Source organism: Scyliorhinus torazame, chromosome 17, assembly GCF_047496885.1.
Source record: "Scyliorhinus torazame isolate Kashiwa2021f chromosome 17, sScyTor2.1, whole genome shotgun sequence".
Lineage (NCBI taxonomy): Eukaryota > Metazoa > Chordata > Chondrichthyes > Carcharhiniformes > Scyliorhinidae > Scyliorhinus > Scyliorhinus torazame.
In genome coordinates, this window is record NC_092723.1 from 71,008,052 (window position 1) to 71,025,184 (window position 17,133).

Sequence of the window (17,133 nt, forward strand, 5' to 3'; positions counted from 1 at the left end):
CACTAAGGAAACAAAGTCCTTAACATGGAGTGCCTAGTCAAATGTGACATGGGAGACATTTGATGGAAATATTTCACGTTACAACTTCCTCCTGTTTTCAGTATAAAACAGGCTTTTTATTACTGAAAGATGCAGAAAGCATGAACATGTGTAAATAACAGTTCCCTCGCCATCCTGGATTCTCAACTGATTCTTTTAGTAAGGATAACATTTCAGAGTTACAGTTAATTCACAGGATGGTGGGAGATGGAAGCAGAATATATCAACTTTGAGAAGCCTGACATTCTATTGATAGTATAAGTGATAGAGGTGAAGATATCTTACTCTGGAAAAATGTACATCTGGGAAGGATACTTTGTAGAGTCAATACAGGAAGCTGAACCATTAATATAACGCCGCATCTCAGGGTTATTTGATCTCTTTGTTCAAGGACTAAAATCAACAGCCAGAGTGGGAGGATTGTAATCTTTATTTCTGTTAGATTCTGGAATGACTCGGATAGGAAAACATTTTCACTCAAGGTTATGAAGCTCCTTGGGGGGAGTCTGTGACTCAACTCTCATTGACTTGCCACACACTGAACTTGCAGAGATCTCCAGCTATAATAATCCCTTTGTTCCTTTTATTTAGCAGCAAGTATCTCATTGCTCTCTTAAATGAGGCCCTGTCGTGGGTTGGGCTACAGGAGTATGATTTGCAGCCGATTCAGATACCAGTTGTGTCATCCTTCAGACGCACGTTTTTCCGCTTCATTCTGCTTCTCTGGGTTTCTTTTCTTCAGGTCGATCCTCTTCCACCTCTTTAAATACATTTCTTTCCTTCTGCCTCAACGACTTGCTGGTTTCCCCCTGCAAGGTATGGGCAACGAGTTAGAAGCCGTCATTTTAGACCATTAAGAACCGGTCAGAATTCAGGTCCTTTTATCCCCCAATTCTCTCTTTCTCTGCTACTTTATTTTTCCTGCTCCACATTCTGTCCATCACCCAGCGGGCAGGGAATTGACCTTTGGACTGGCGGGTTTCAGGATGCAACCAGAAATGGCCAGTTCAGAGGTAATTTGTCTGGCCTATGGTTGCTGGAGAATGTGGAGCAGGAAGGAGAGTAGGGCAAAAAGAGATGGTTGGGGAGTAAGAGGCCGGAGTTCTGACAAGCCAGAGCAAACAGTGATGACCTTTCATGCCTTTCTCTCAGTTCCCTTCTGCAACAGCACAGCTAAGATGGTGGAGTTGGGAGTAAAAGAGGCCAATCTACAACCTCTCATGCCACAGCAACGGAGCGGAACTTCAACATCTGCGTATATCTGCAGCACAGAAATTGTGGTGGAAATGAAATAGTCAATTATAGTATGGAAGTGACTTCCACACTAAATCTACTCAAGACTGGTTGACGGAATGTTGTTTTACAAATCTGATCGATGTATAGTCAGGAACGGAATGGTTGCAGAAAGGACAGAAAACACCCGCGTCTTGGTAAGAGGGGGACAGAAGCAGAGGCTAGGTGCATAGTCTTAAGGACAAAGGAGAGAATCAGATACTGGGTGCATTCCCTAGGGACGGGGTTGGGAGGTGGTCGGGAGCGGATTAGAGATATTCTGGCAAAATCCTCTAAATACGGCTCAGAACCAGTGACAGCTGCAGCCTGCGAGGAAGCTATTCAGCCCATCCTCTCAGTGACAGGTCTTTGTGAGAGCAATCCATTATTAACTCCATTGCCCTACTCTGTCCCTGCTTCAATTCTTCCTCTGAAATATACAATGATCTGCCTCAAGCACACGATTACAGAATTTACCACTGACAGAAAAAACTTGCATTTATACAGCACCTTGCACATCCTCAGGACGTGCGCATTTTGCAGCCAATAAAGTATTTCTTGAAATGTATTCACTGTTGTAATGTAGGACATGCAACAGCCAATTTGTGCACAGCAAGCTTCCACAAACAGCATTGAGACAAGTGACCAGATACTCTGTCCCAATGTTGTTTTTTTGGGGTGCGAATGCTGGCCACCAAACAGGGAATACTCCCCGTCTCTTTGTTGTACAGTACTGTGAATCTTTCACACATATCTCAGTGAACAGATTGGGCCTCAGTTTAAATTCTCCTCGGACAGTCCGGCATTCCCTCCATTGACATATGAGGATAGGTTATGTGTTCAAATCTCTAGATTTGGGATAATTCCCAAGCCTTCTGAGCCAATGGCGAAAGTGCATGGTTACTGGCTGAGAGTGTAATTACTGCGCTGGACAATATCCATAGTAACAGTTTCTAAATAACAGTGGGTCGCATGAACATTAGATTGCAACAGTGACAATACTTCAAAAGTATTTAATTGGCTATTAAGCACTTTTGGATATCCTGAGGCCAGGAAAGGTGCTGACAATGCATGTCTTTCTTTCTTCAGTCATTCCTCCTAATCATTCTCACCTTTCCCTTTGAGTCTCTGTCTGCAAACTTTTGGAACATGTTGGCATAAATCTTTTTGTTCCGTTCGTGATGTTCCTTCCTCCTGTTCTGGCACAGGACGATTTGAGTCTTTGCCGCCTTGTTTTCCGGGTTGACCTGGAGCACCTTCTGGAAATCTGCCTGTGCCAGATCAAACTCATTAACACAAAGCCTTGCTTCTCCACGTCTGTACAGTGCTTTCTCATTGGCTCGGTCAATCTCTAATGCCTGCGTGCAAAGAGATTCAGAGGTTGGGTTTCACGCCCTTTACTGTAAATTAGCGGTATAAAAACAGCATTTATTGAGGGTAATTTCATTTTAAAACTAGCTGTGCTTCATCAAGACATGATATGAAGAAATTGTTCAAAAACTGGACTGAAGGACACAACATCAACAAATGAACAATTTAATTTCCTTAAAACTTCTTATTCCATTCATGTCCATCCAAGACTTAAATACTGTCCCCTAATATCTGGAGAGACACTTCCAGCTTCCCTTGAACAGCCCTGAACAGGAGACAGAGTACAAACAAAAGTCCTTTTAACAATTTGATTCTGGTTCGATCCTGGGCCCGGGTCACTGTCAGTTTGGAGTTTGCACATTCTCCCCATGTCTACATGGGTCTCACCCCAACAATCCAAAGATGTACAGCATAGGTGGATTGGCCATGCTAAGTTGCCCCTGAATTGGAAAAAATAATTGGGTACTCTAAATTTATATAAAAAACAATTTGATTCTCAGGTTGTGGCCACCACTGGCAAACCCAACATTGGTTGTTCATCTCTGGTTGGCTTTGAGAAGGTGCCTTCCTCTGTAGGCCTGTGTGTGGTGAAGGTGCTACCACAATGCTGGTACGTAGGTAGGGACGTCCTGGGCTTTGGCACAGTGAGGATATAGCGACACGGATATATGCCCAAGGCAGTGTGGTATGTGAAAAGCACAGGGAGATAGAACTGAAGTACACCATTCAGCCCCTTCAGCCTATTTACCCCATTTAATGGTCCATCTGTACCAGAACCCAATCCAATCATCATGTTCCCATATCCTTGTCTAACAAAAGTCTTATCGATCTCAGATTTAAAATTATTAAATGAACTAGCATGAACTATTTACCCTTTATAAAGAAATGTTTCCTACCCCCATTTGGAAATGGCTTAACTCTGATTGTAATATTATATCCCCTTGTCCTAGACTCCACAACCAACAGAAAATATTTCTCTCTCTCCACCCGAACAAGATCTTAAAATCCTCAATCAAATCACCGTTAACCTTTTTACATTCCAGGCAGTATAGAACTGGGGCGCGATTCCGTGGATATGTATTAAAGCCCACTGAGTGGCATGTTTTGCAGGGTGTTTCTCTGTGCCTAGAGTGCTGAGAAAGACCCCACTATTCAATGGCACTTTGCTGTTTTTTTGGCCTCGGTGAGGAACTCCCCGCCAAGACCACTCAAGGTAATTTCCTGCACTGACGAGCTCAGCTCAGGAAGAATACTCACGATCAGGGTGCCATTTCTAAAGGAAGCCCTGATCTTTTTAGCCCCCTCAGCACCCCCATCATGACCTCCTGAACCCCCCCCCCCCACTTCACTCAACTTACCTCTTTCAGGGTCACTGAGCCCCCCTCACCCCACCTCTTATGGTTAAAGTACCCTCGAGTCTGATCCCTGGCAAGTGCAAGAGGGAGTGCCAAGGTACCATCCTGCCCAGTCTCCAACTATGTCCTACTCCAATAGTCTGGTCCAGGTTTGTGTGGACCATTACTACACAGCGCCCTGATGGGGTCTCCCAGGCATGGCCGGTGAATCACAGGCCCCAGTGAATCTGGCGAACGCATATTTAAATGAGCCTAATGGATAATTTAAATATGCACGCCTGGATCTTGCCCAGCAAGAGCGTTATCTATATCGCGACGCGCCATGGGATTCTGTTGAACCTCACAAGACATTGAGTGTCGCAAATCTCGCACGGGGTCTTTTGCAAAATTCAATGGCTTCGTCCCAAGGCCAAGTTGGGCGTGACGAGGCCGCTGAGTCACACCCGAGTCTATGTAATCTCTCCTTCTTATTTAACCCGGAGAACGAGGTAACATACTGGTGAATCACACCTCCACCACTTCCAAGACAAATCTTTTCTTTCTGTGGTGTGGTGCCCAGAACCATGTACAGTGTTCCAGATGTAGTCTGACCACACAGGGTTTTCAAACTTGGGGGTGAAGCTGTTCTTACAGGCCTGCAGCTCTCGTCCTGGGTTGATGGAGGCTGTGGATTTGCGAGTTGCTGCTGAAGAAGTCAGTTGTCTGATGGGTATTTTCTTTCTCACTTCGAGCCCCTCACTGTTCTCCTCATCAATCGCTTCCATGACGTTACGTGATTGATACTATGAGAACTGGAGAGCAAACTAGAAATGACGCCCTCATTTGGGTTTAGGAAAACCCTCAGAGGTCAGGAGTTGTAAAATAATCCCTGGAAAATGAACTTTCACTCCAGATCAGGAAGTTCCAGACTATCATACTGCAAGTTGGAGAATTCAGCGCTGCTTTTAAAGTTTCTCAAGGGCTTCATCGTGTTAGCAGATGAAAGGTGTTGCAATCTAGCCTTTGAGTCAGAAGGTTCTGAGTCCAAGTCCCACTCGAGAGACTTGAGCATTTAATCTAGGTTGGCAGTTCAGTACAGTACAAAGGGAATGTTGCATTGGTGCCATCCTCTCGATCAAACCAAGGTCATGTCTTCCCTCTGAGGTTGACATGAAAGATCCTATGGTATTAGTTTGAACAAGAGCAGAGAGTTCTCACTGGTGGCCTGGCCAATACTTATCCATCACTGACATCTTTAAGCAAATTGAACTCCAAACATTACCTCTGGCTGGGATTTTCTGGCCCCGCCATGGTAGGATCTGCCACAGGGGATGCTACAGACCAACCAAAGGTCCATTGACTTTCAGCAGGGCTGGTAGATCACGGTGGCGGGTGGGGCCATAACATCCCCATAACATACAGAGACTGCCAGACCTGCTGAGCTTTTCCAGCGCTTGCTGTTTTTAGAGCAGGAAGACTATGTGTTTCTTTCCCATTGCTGCGTGGGATCCTGCTGTGTGAATATCAGCAACTGTATCTCCCACATTACTACCAAAGGCGGCTACACTTCAAAAGTACTTAATTATACCTAAAGCACTTTGCAATGTCCTGAAGCCATGATACAAATTGTTTTTTTCTATGTCATGGGGAGATCAGAACGGCATTATTCCACCAATAGTGTCTGCAAGCCATGGAGCACTTACCTGGCGATGGCCAGATAACAGGTACCATCACAGGGTCCGGTTGAACAAGGAGTCTATTGCACAGAGCAACACCCACTGATAGAAACAATGCAGCCAGTTTCCACTACAGGGCCATTGTTTAATTGTTGGTCCTCATAGAAGAGAAGCTATCACATAGAATTCCTGCTGAGCAGAAGGAGTGGCATTCAGCCCATCAAGTCTGCATAGACCCTCCAAATGTGCGCCCTAAATAGGTCCACGCCCCCTCCCTATCCGTGTAACCTTATAACCCCACCTAACCTGAATATCTTTGGACACTAAGGGGTAATTTTAGCATGGCCTGCACATCTTTCGACTGTGGGAGAAAACCGGAACACCCAAAGGAAACTTACACAGACACGGGGAGAAAGTGCAAACTCCACACAGACAGTTATCCAAGGCCGGAATTGAACCCAGGTCCCTGGCACCGTGAGGCAGCTGTGATAACCATTGTGCCACCGTGCCACCTGGGTAAAAGTTGCAGCCTTTGTTTGTCATCCTTAACTTGACTATTTAAAATCAGTGAATCAATGCAAGTTTGATAAAGGGCTGGCAGTTGGCTACACCAGCTTCACCCATCAGGTGGTGATAAAGTCAAAAATAAACTCTACTGTGCGTTACTCCAAATCAGACTTTCCCAGGATTTTCAAACTCTGGAACCCCTTGTGGTATTCAGTTGATCAGTTGTTTGGTGATTGATTATGTGTGTCTGTTGATTCATCTCTGTTCTGAATGCTATTACTCAAGCCTGGGTGGGGTGAAGGGAAACTAATAGTAAACTAGAAGCTTGTGGCTGCAGCAGACATTTTACAGAATTGAATACAGTTCCAGTTCAGACATAGAAACTGGTGTATCATCTCTGCGTATCTCCGAGGCACAGGACACAATTGGCAATGAGGATGGAGGACAGTCTGAAATCTCCTGGTTCCAGGACCTTTCCTGGTTTGCCAGGAGAGCCACCCACGCCTCGAAATTGCTGAATTTTGGGGGGTTCAAGACTTGTGTGTTGGTTATTGGGATGGACAATCTGGCTGAAGCATCAAGAAGGGGTTACTCATACATTGTCTCAGAGCAGAAAACCAGAAATTAGTTCTGCAGCTTGCAGAAGATACATCTGTGCCTGATACAGCAGTAAGTGCCCTTGCAAAATATGACAAGCGAAAGAAACGTGTGATGATCAAAAAAATATACATCCTGGTAGAGATGCTGAGGAAATGGTAAAGAAAAACATGTGGCTTCTGAATGGAGATTTAAATGACCTGTGAACTAATTTGTGGCCAGTTTATTGAAAAATACTTCAATCTCCCAAATTAGCGAATGCCTCCACATGGAGGATGATGATTTAAAACATTTTTTTTAGAGTACCCAATTTTTTTTTCCAATTAAGGGGCAATTTAGCGTGGCCAATCCACTTAACCTGCACATCTTTAGATTGTGGGGGCGAAACCCACACAGACACGGGGAGAATGTGCAAACTCCACACGCACTGTGACCCAAGGCTGGGATCGAACCCGGGTCCTCAGTGCCGTAGGCAACAGTGCTAACTGTGCCACCGTGCCGCCCGGACGATGATGATTTAGCCTTGGAAAAAGCCTCAACTTTGGGCAACCCAAATTGAATCTGCAATGTTAGATTTGAAGGGTTTACACAGAAATGCACCCTCAGGCTCGGGGTCCCACACACAGCTTGCCCAGCCAGCTCATGTACAAGGATTACAGGCAAAGAGACCTTAGTTGTCTTACCACCTTCAAAACTGTGCCCAAATGAATGCCCAAAGGTGCCAACACCATGTCCAGCTCAAGTGTAATGCCTGCCTCTCGGGAAATAACTTTGCAAAGATGTTCAGGTCATTGAAAAAGAGAACTGCATTGATTCGACATGTGGCAAGGAATATCTTCCTGAGAGTGAGTATCACCGATGGTAGACGACCAGGTAATTTTAAAGATCACAGGCATCTTAATGTTGCTTCTCAATCTGGCCGCGAAGGTATCTATATTGAGCAGCAAACTACCATCATTAATTTTCGCAACTTGCTCTCACTCCTGGGATGGACATTTTCCAAGCTTCTGATGACCCAATTATTCCGTTTTGGGGACGATCACAGTTCCAGTACATTACAAAGACATCACCCTCAACAAGTTCATGTTCTACATAGCGAAGGGCAGAAGTCTTTTGGAGTAAACGTGTTTGATAAACTTGGCTTCAAAGCTGAAGACCCCAGTGGAGCACACATTAACATGATCGATGGCACTCACTATGTACAAAGCTATCCTTCCTTACTTACCGAGTTTGGGCAGATTAAGGTGGATTGATAAGCTCCTCATATTAATTTTGAAGTTTTGCAAAATTTGTGATGGTTGCCAAACAGGGTATTTCAGTACCGCAGGACACCCTCTGGATTGAGTTCTACACCTAGCACATTCCAGCAGATCAATTCATCAGTCTTGCCAGAGGTTGAGGGGACTCACAAGCCCACACAAGACAATGGCAAAACCACTCATGCACTTCCAACACCATCTCATTTGAAAGAGTTGGCATTATCCCTTGATACCACTGACTTTTATCACAATTCCTTTCCAATCACAGAGGTCGCAGAGCCTTGTCGAAAGCTCCTGTGAAAATGTCCAAAGTGAGAATGGAATGGGAAATCACACAGCAAACAGCGTTTGATACGTTAAAGATGGAGATAGATGATGGGACCTTCCGACTTCAATGAGAATTTAAATGGATCGCAGCGCGGCCGGAAGTCTCAGCAATCATTTTGGCCTGTCCTTGGGTATTTCAACCCACATGCATGACAGTACAGATATATCAGGAAATCTAATTGGAACTGTACACTCACAGTCATTGAAGGAAGCAAAAGGCCAATGGGTTACACATCACCTCCATTGTCGGAAAACACCAAAGATTCCCTGCTGGAGAGTGGGAACCATGAGTCTTCATCTATGCTTGTGAATATTGCACACGTATCCCTATGGTAGAAAGATCACCCTCCATGCTAGTCACCAAGCTCCATCGAAATTGGCCCTCCTCCAATCAAGGTGGGATTTCCCTGATCGATCCCTGCCCCCTCGCCAATTGGACCCGACCCACCAGTCAGACATTACAGGACCCGCCCTGGCATTCTCTGTCCCCAAGAGGCTCACAATATGGCGAAGGATGCCACTTGTGGGCCGAATGGCTTCCACCTCTTTTTTCCTCACCCGCTTCGCCACTCTGCCTAACAATGAGAAAATTCCACCCCTTGTCTTTTTCATAATGAACCTAAATCTTATAATAGTGTGGTCACTGTTCCCTAAATGTTTTGTAGTAACACTTGATCCAATTGATCCCATCCTTTCCCAAAACTAGATCCAGCAATGCCTCCTTCTACATTTGGTTGAAATTGAAAAATCACCTCAACGTCCTCCACTTTCCCATGTACACGACCAGTATCCCAGTTTACATTGGGTTAGTTAAAATTCATTCTCAACAAACCCTCTTCATCCAGAGCCTACCAATCCAGTCCAATCCAAATAAATAAACATCCATGTTTATTTATCCCCCAACCCATAAATCCTGCAATTGTTTCTCTCTTTAGAAACACACTCGATTGTTTTTTGCAACTAGTTTCAATGTCATTTCTTGGTGATATATTCCATGACTTGGTTCTCTCTGCGAATAATACTTTCGCCCATGTCCCTCGTATTAGAACTTCACCTGTGCCCAGAGATGTACTCCCAAGGAACTGTGCAATATGTGCCAGGGACCCGGGTTCGATTTCGATCTCGGGTGAATGTCTGCGTGGGTTTCCTCCGGGTGCTCCAGTTTCCTCCCAAAGTCCAAATAAGTACAGGTTAGGTGGATTGGCTATGATAAAATAACCCTTAGTGTCCAAAGGTTAGATGGGGTTACGAGGATAGGTTGGGGGATTGGGCCTCAGTTAGAGTGCTCTTTCGGAGGGTCGGTGCAGACTCGATGGGCTGAATAGCCTCATTCCACACTATGGCAATTCTATAATTCTACGTATGGGCCTTGGGTGAGATTCACTGCAACTCAGGGTGGTCTTCTGAAAAATCAACGCCAAATGGGCTCCTTCAACACATTTAGCCCAAGTTTAAACATACATTCTCCATCTGAAACCTTTGTAAATAACCCCGACTGAAGTAAATAGAATGGGTGGAGGCTCAGGTGGAGCACGAGAAACAGCATGAACTTGTGCTGTGAAGGCAGCCCTGCCTCACTGAGTCAGTATCGGAGCTACTCGACGCTGCGACAGGAGGGTCCTCCTAGCAATGCACACTCCTCACTCACCCTGTCACAGCTGTCCACAGCCTTCAGATACTCATTCAGTTTCAGAGAGCACATGGACGCGTTGAGATGCGCTGCCAAAATGAGGGACCTGGCTCTCTGCCTTTCTTCCTGCGACAGGCAGTATTCCTGCTCCAGCCACGCCACAATCTTCCTGTACTGGATCTGAGCCTGCTTATATTTGCCAGCCTAGGGTGAGAAAGATTCCAGGGAATGGAATGTATTCAAAACCACACACATCAATACAGAAACACTTTGCATTGTCAGGCCAGAGACAACATCCTGGACCAGTATCGACTGCTGCTGAGAGCAATTTCTGCAATTCCTTTAGCTCCCAAATTGGCCTGGAATTTTAACCAGTTTTGTCACCTCTCCCAGGAGGTCACAAGGTTTCAGGTGTGATCGTGGGAGGGGGTGGTGCATATTGTGATGCACAAAATGTTGGCTGGAATTTACCGGCCATGCCGCAGATGCAGTGAGCCATTCAAACATCCATTGACTTCGTCGGGACTGGAAGATCCTGCTGGCAGGAAGGGCTGGAAAACTCCAGCCACTGTTATTGTGTAGAAGAGGCTGGACGGACCAGAAAGCCTTTTGCTGTCCCCCATATGTTCATATATTAATTCACACTTGTGTAATCCATTTCATTTTTACTGTGGGTTAATTCAAAAGTATGTAATCAGCAAAATTCTAAACAGGAAGAAAGGAGATTCAAAACTATTTAGACAGGGTCACCCTACAGAATTTTGTATTTCACTTTATTTTAGCCTCCTTTTTTAGAGTCCCCTCACAATTTATGAACTGAATGGTTCAATCCATACACACCAATGACTAGCCTTTCAACCCATGTGTCAGCAAGTCTGTCTGACAGGGGAAATCCTTTCCTATTTCACTGTTGTTTGTCAGTTTGAACCAATGGATCAGTAATGAGTTGCGACGGCAGCCTATTGGAATGAAGGAGTTTGGAGGGATGACTGAATCCAGTCAAATGTAACTTTCCCCAGTGAGTTATTGTGCTGAAACATAAGGCGGAAACATTTTTTAAAGTTCCAGTTTTGGGAAGGTTTATTTTAGTGTCTTCCCCCCCCCCCCCCAACAAATAAGTTACTTTTAACAAATAAGCTGAAGTGCAGCTTCTAAAATATGTTTATTTTCCTTCAGCGGAACCTTCTGGAGCATGCCTTGGTGAAGGCTTGCTTACTTTAGTGCTGCTTGCAGAATGTGATTTCAGTGTCCTTCATGTATCCCACACCGTGCATCCTGGGATGTAAGGAGGTGTTTGTGGCCGCTTTCTGGGTTGCCACTCTGTGAGTGGTCACCGGAGGCTTGAATGGCAGTCGGCAGAGGTGATCAAAGATAAACGTGGCCGTCCATGCTTCACTATTTGGGAGTAGACTAAAGCCCCATTGGTTTCTCTCCATGGCAATACAACTTGAGACCTCGAGCCATCTTAAAGGACAATAATGAGTGAGGTTCCCAATTATTTGCAGCATGTGATTGGCTGCAACACTGGTCCTCACCATTCTGTTGCAGCACTGATCCAATGACACAAGCACTTTAGATTTTATAGGGAGGGGTGATAGCAATTAATAAACTCAATCAGTTAAACTGAGCTTTTATACAGGAAAATCAGCACAATCATATAGTGGGTGGTCGGTTAGCTCAGTTGTCTGGACATCAGATTCATGATGCAAAACGATGCCAACATGGTGGGTTCAATTCCCGTACTCGCTGAGGTTACATGAAGGTCCCAGCTTCTCAACCTTTTCCCTCGCCCGAGGTGTGGTGACCCTCAAAGGGGAGAGCAGCCTATGGTCCTCCCGGTCTACGGTGACTTTTATAGTGGGTGTTGGAGGTAGAGTCCCGCACAAGTACCTTAAAATAGATAGTTCCTTTTTCCTTGACTAGAGCCGCCCGTTCGAATTTCTCCTGAGTGCTCATTTCCCAGGATTCTTTAGCCTGTTTGTAAAACAGAAGCAGCACATTATCAGCACAGTTCACATTTCACAACACACGCACCCGTTTCTCCAGAATAAATCCTAAACTGGGCGGGCGTGGCTCACTTTCCCTGCAGAGGCTGGGCAGGCTGCAAGAAAGGTGGCAACAGCCACGAGATCAGAAGCCGTGGGGCCAAAGGGAACTGTCTCTTTGAGTGAAAGTCCTGCCGAGTCTGAGAAATAATCTAATTTTAGGGAAGCAAAAAAAGTGCCACTGATTCATCCCGCTGTGTGATTATCTGAAGTGTACATTGGTACAGGATTGTAATGATATAAGACTGGTTGAAGGCCTTGATTATCCAAGGTTTGTATTTGCAGTTGTACTGAAAGCATCATGGACACACTTTAACCAAAAGGTTAAAGACATGTCAAGGGGATTGAAATATAAAAGGGGAGGAAGTCACACTCCCGTTGTACAGAGCATCTGATCAGACCCTGTCTGGAGCACTGTGTTCAATTTTTGGCAAGGTAACTCAGGCAAGATATGCTGGCCTCGAAAGGAGACAGTGTGGATTCATCGCTATTCGACTAGGGTTTAATTGGTTAAATTATGAACAGATGTTGCATAATCCTGTCTAGTGTGCGGCTGAAATAAATCAGGGAATACTAGGGAAACTCAGCAGGTCGGGCAGCATCTGTGGAGAGAGAAATGGAGTTGACTGGTGATATTTTTCCACCCCCGCCAGAGTCAATGGACTCCTGAATGGCTCGCCACATTTTCTGGCCCTGCCCCCATTGCTATGGAGCCATAATATTCTGTCCATGTTTCGAGTCCAATCCGACTCTTCTTATGAATTCTCTGCATTCCATTGAATTAGAAGGTTTGTGTGATCCAATCAACTTATTGACAATGCTAAAGGAATGTGCTAAGGTGGATATAAAGAAACCATTCCCTCTGGTGGGAGAAATCAGGAACAAGGGGATATGATCTTCAAATGAACGGTAAATCATTTTGAGTAAAATCAGAGTGTGCTTTTTCACACAAAGGATGGTGGCGATGCGGAACTCACTCCCAAAATGGCCGCAAAGATTCTTGGGGGGAGGTAGGGGGAGCAATGACTAATTTCAATTGTGAGTAATGGACTTTAGTTAAGTGAGGAGTATGGATCAAAGGCAGAAAAAAGGAGCTGAATCAAAGATCAGTCACAATCTAAATCAGGGTGTTGTGTTATGCTGCTTCGGATAATACAGGCTGCTACTTGGTGCAACCTTAACTAAAGGATGCTCCAGACTCTGAAATGAGTTCAACCTGTTTATTGAACTATTAACACAGTTCTCAAATGAGTTTGACTTTCTGCTAATCTAACTGGAGTAACTCAGTCTAACTGTACCAGCTTTCTCTAAGCCACGTACTGGGGTATGATGCTGCTGATCAACCCTGTCTAACTCTCTAGATGTCTGTCTGTGGAAAGAGGCAGGGTGTGAGTGCCTCATCCCTTTTATAATGTTTATGTCATGCCCCCTTGTGGTGATGCCACCTCTGAGTGTCCTGACTGCCCATTGGTTGTGTCCTATTCTGAGTGTTCATTGGTTGCATGTTTGCATATCATGACACAGGGGTTCCCGAACTGGGGTTTGCGGACACCCCGGGGGTTCACAAAGACTCCAATGGGGGTCTGTGAAGCTGACATGACTGTCGAAAGTGCAAAGTTTTAAAATAAGAGGAATCAAGTAGGCCAATCAGAGCAAGGCTTCTTGGATCTCTGGGTGCTGATAGGCCAACTAGGCGAATGTATTTGTGACTGTGTGCCTCCTTCCTAATATATGTATAGGTATAGCTATGAAAGACGTGTTTACATGTGATTTCTGCATTCGCACCAATTTCGCAGAAAAGAATGGGCGTTGACATTATGAGAATGTTTGGCGTTCCCTAATACTCTTGGGAGGTCACTAGGGGGTTCCGCGACTGCAAACATGGGAAACCCTGATCTAAATGAAAGGTGGAATGGGTTGAAAGGGCTGAATGGCCTGTTCCTGTGTTAATCTAAATGAATACCAACGGATACTATGCAGTTAATGCGTTCTGACAGCTTGCATGTTATGATCATTCAGCAATATACGAGGGGGTTTAGCAAACCACCTTCACCACTCACCTTTTCAAAGTTCTTCAGCAACACTTCATAATCTAGTTCCGCATTCGGTGGAACATTGAGTTTGGGTTTTCCGAGATCGCCAAAGCCATATCTAGAACAAATGATTTAAATCTGTGTTTCTTTTAAGATTAGGAAGAATTAAACAAATACACCACAACATTAAACACCACACCGTCACCCACCCCATCCTTTGTCCAGGCGTCATGGATATCACACGAGCTGTGAACATTGCCTTATTTTGAAGGGCATTGTTGAGGATGTTCCCTCACCGCTGCAGAACACAGACTCCTGGGCGTAAATGGCACAGGCAGGAAGGGGGGGGTCTAAAGGACTGGCGTGCACAGTATATGGAGTCTGCAACCTCTCCTCGCTGTTAAACATGTGGTCCCCAAGAAAAAAATAATTAATTACAGCTAGTTGAATTTGGACAAAACAGAAAAGCCTTGAACAAGTTCAAAATGTTCCGTACTCAGTTATCTGACAAGGAAGGATGAAATATTGTTTAATAAACAACAGCACATGTTGTAGGGATGTCCAAGTAGTTATATCTATTGATATTCAACTGCCAAGCACAGGGTGAATGCGAGGGAGCCTTGGAACTAATGTTTCTCCAAGGGGCCAGTCACAAAGCTTTTTTTGCAGAGTGTTGCGAGGAAGGGAAAGGCTCAACAATAACCGTCCACAATCAATCTGACAAATATCCAGTTTATTCATCTTTGGGGTCCATGCTCATGGATTGAAGCCTTTCTTTATATACTGTATAAACCAACTAGATAACCTTTCTTATTCCTCCAACCAATGACAGAAATGGCTATTTACAGTGTCCCTGCCTAAATTAAGGGAGGACATCAGAGGAAGCCTTCTAGAATGTCAGCGTGGTCATGGTCCTTGTCCTTTGCGTGCTCCTCCATTAACCCGCCCCCCCTCAATTCAGTGAGTCTGCTCTTGCCTGGCTTCTCTCTTATAGTGCATGCCCATATCGGGAAATTAATGGATCAAAACTGTGGGTCTGTGAATCATTAATTTCTCCACCTTGTGTCCAAATTTCTTTGTGATCTCTGCCTTCCTTATCCACCACCAGTCCTATAATCCTCTGAGAATTCCGTGTTACTCCCATTCTGACATCTTGTGTAATTCCCATAACATTCATCCCGCTATTGCCGTTTCTGCCTTTAGCTGTCTAGCTCCTAAACTTTGGAATTCCCTCCCTAAACCTTTTTCCTTCTTTACCTCCTTCCTCCTTTAACACAGTCTTTAAAAGCCATTTTTGACCAATGTATGAGACCAACACCTCCTTTCGTGACTTGAATGCCACCATTTGTCTTATTAATTCTTGTGACGTTTCTTAGGACATTTTATTATAGTAGAGGCATTCTGAAAATGCAATTAGCTGTTGTTGACAGCTTGTCTCAGTTGGTATTGTGCTTTCTTCTGGGTTGGATTAATCACTTCAGGACTTGAGCTCAGGAATTAGATTGACTCTGCAGTACAGTACTGAGGGAGTGCTGCATTATTAGCAAGTGCCATCCGTTACTGGACAAAGGCGAGCAGAGAATATTAGTTTCCCCAGTCAACACTTCATCCTTAATAAACACCACCAACAAAATTGGTAATTCATTTCATGGCTGCTTATAGGACCTTGCTGGTGAAGAATAGCTGCTGCACTTAGTTATGACTGTCCACTACTGGTAGCATGATATGTGCCTTGTATTTTTCTCCAAGAAAGCCAAAGTCGCAGTGTTGACAAAGAACACAAAGCTATATGTTCAAATTGAAACTAGTTTATTTTACACTACTTAAATTGGTTCGCACACTCTACTGAGTAACAGTTAACAAAATAATAGTATTGAATCTATGATACAGTAATTAATTATCTCTCTAACATATAACCTACACTCTAACATAACTTCGCGCTATCCTTCTCCAATAGCTTCCCCCAGAATGCCTAGAGACGCAGCCTTTTCGAAGAGTACTCAGTGATGCCATCTAGTGTTGATCATGAACATCATCTTGTTAACTCTTTACTCTCCTTAGATTATACATATCATTACACAGTTGTCTGTAATGTTCTTGTCGGGTGGCCTGATTTATATTACAAGAACACTTGTAGCTCAAGCTATAAATGATTTATTAGCATTAACTGTGGGTTTATACAAAACAACAGATGAATAACAGTATGAACATGCACCTCTCTCTCAGCTCCCCAGTCAGTCTGAAGTCACCTGACTCTAACATTCACTTATATACTAATGAGACTCCTAGCGGTCAGTCGATGAATTACAACACAACTATCACTACATTGTCCACATAATAATGGCAGTGCTTCAACACATATAGTTAAGATGTTTTGGGAGGCTATGAGCTCATACACAAGTAATAATCTGCCTTGTTTTGGCCATGAGGACACAATGTAAAGACATCTACAACAGCAAATGCAGATAGATTGAAACATGAGGAGACAGATGTTTCTGTCAGGTATATTGGTCCTGCAGTCACCAATGCGTTAGCCTCATACTTACTCAGGCATCAGATGAAGAACACAATGCTCTCCTTTCTGCATTTTCTCCAAGGCTTTGTCAATTCCTATGGGAATGTCTTGGTCTTCTCCTTCACCAATCACAAACTTAACCTCCCTTTGGTCAAACAGTACAGCACCACTCCGACCTTCAATAGAAACTGCGAGTGAGAAAAGAAAAGATAATAATAATCTTTATTATTGTCACAAGTAGACTTACATTGACATTGTAATGAAGTTATTGTGAAAATCCCCTTGTCGCTACATTCCAGCGCCTGTTCGGGCACAATGAGGGAGAATTCAGAATGTCCAAATTACTAACAGCACGTCTTTCAGGACTTGTGGGAGGAAACCGGAGAACCCAGAGGAAACACACGCAGACACGGAAAGAATGTGCAGACTCCGCACAGACTGTTAACCAAGCTGGGAATCGAACCTGGGACCCTGGCGCAGTGAAGCAACAGTGCTAACCACTGTGCTACCATGCCACTCTGCACATGC

At 44.4% G+C, this 17,133-nt stretch overlaps 1 protein-coding gene across 1 annotated transcript in view; it reads right to left on the reverse strand.

Annotated features, from left to right (window-relative positions):
• Positions 1-451: 451 nt before the first annotated feature.
• Positions 452-17,133, reverse strand: part of LOC140393943 (peptidyl-prolyl cis-trans isomerase FKBP5-like) — a 204,796-nt gene continuing 188,114 nt past the window's right edge. The window contains exons 5-10 of the mRNA XM_072480617.1: positions 16,637-16,793; positions 14,118-14,208; positions 11,903-11,986; positions 10,031-10,216; positions 2,424-2,669; positions 452-848 (exon numbers count right to left, since the gene is read on the reverse strand). Coding sequence (XP_072336718.1) covers positions 750-848; positions 2,424-2,669; positions 10,031-10,216; positions 11,903-11,986; positions 14,118-14,208; positions 16,637-16,793 — 863 coding nt within the window. The 3' untranslated portion in view covers positions 452-749. The remainder of the gene's footprint in view (positions 849-2,423; positions 2,670-10,030; positions 10,217-11,902; positions 11,987-14,117; positions 14,209-16,636; positions 16,794-17,133) is intronic.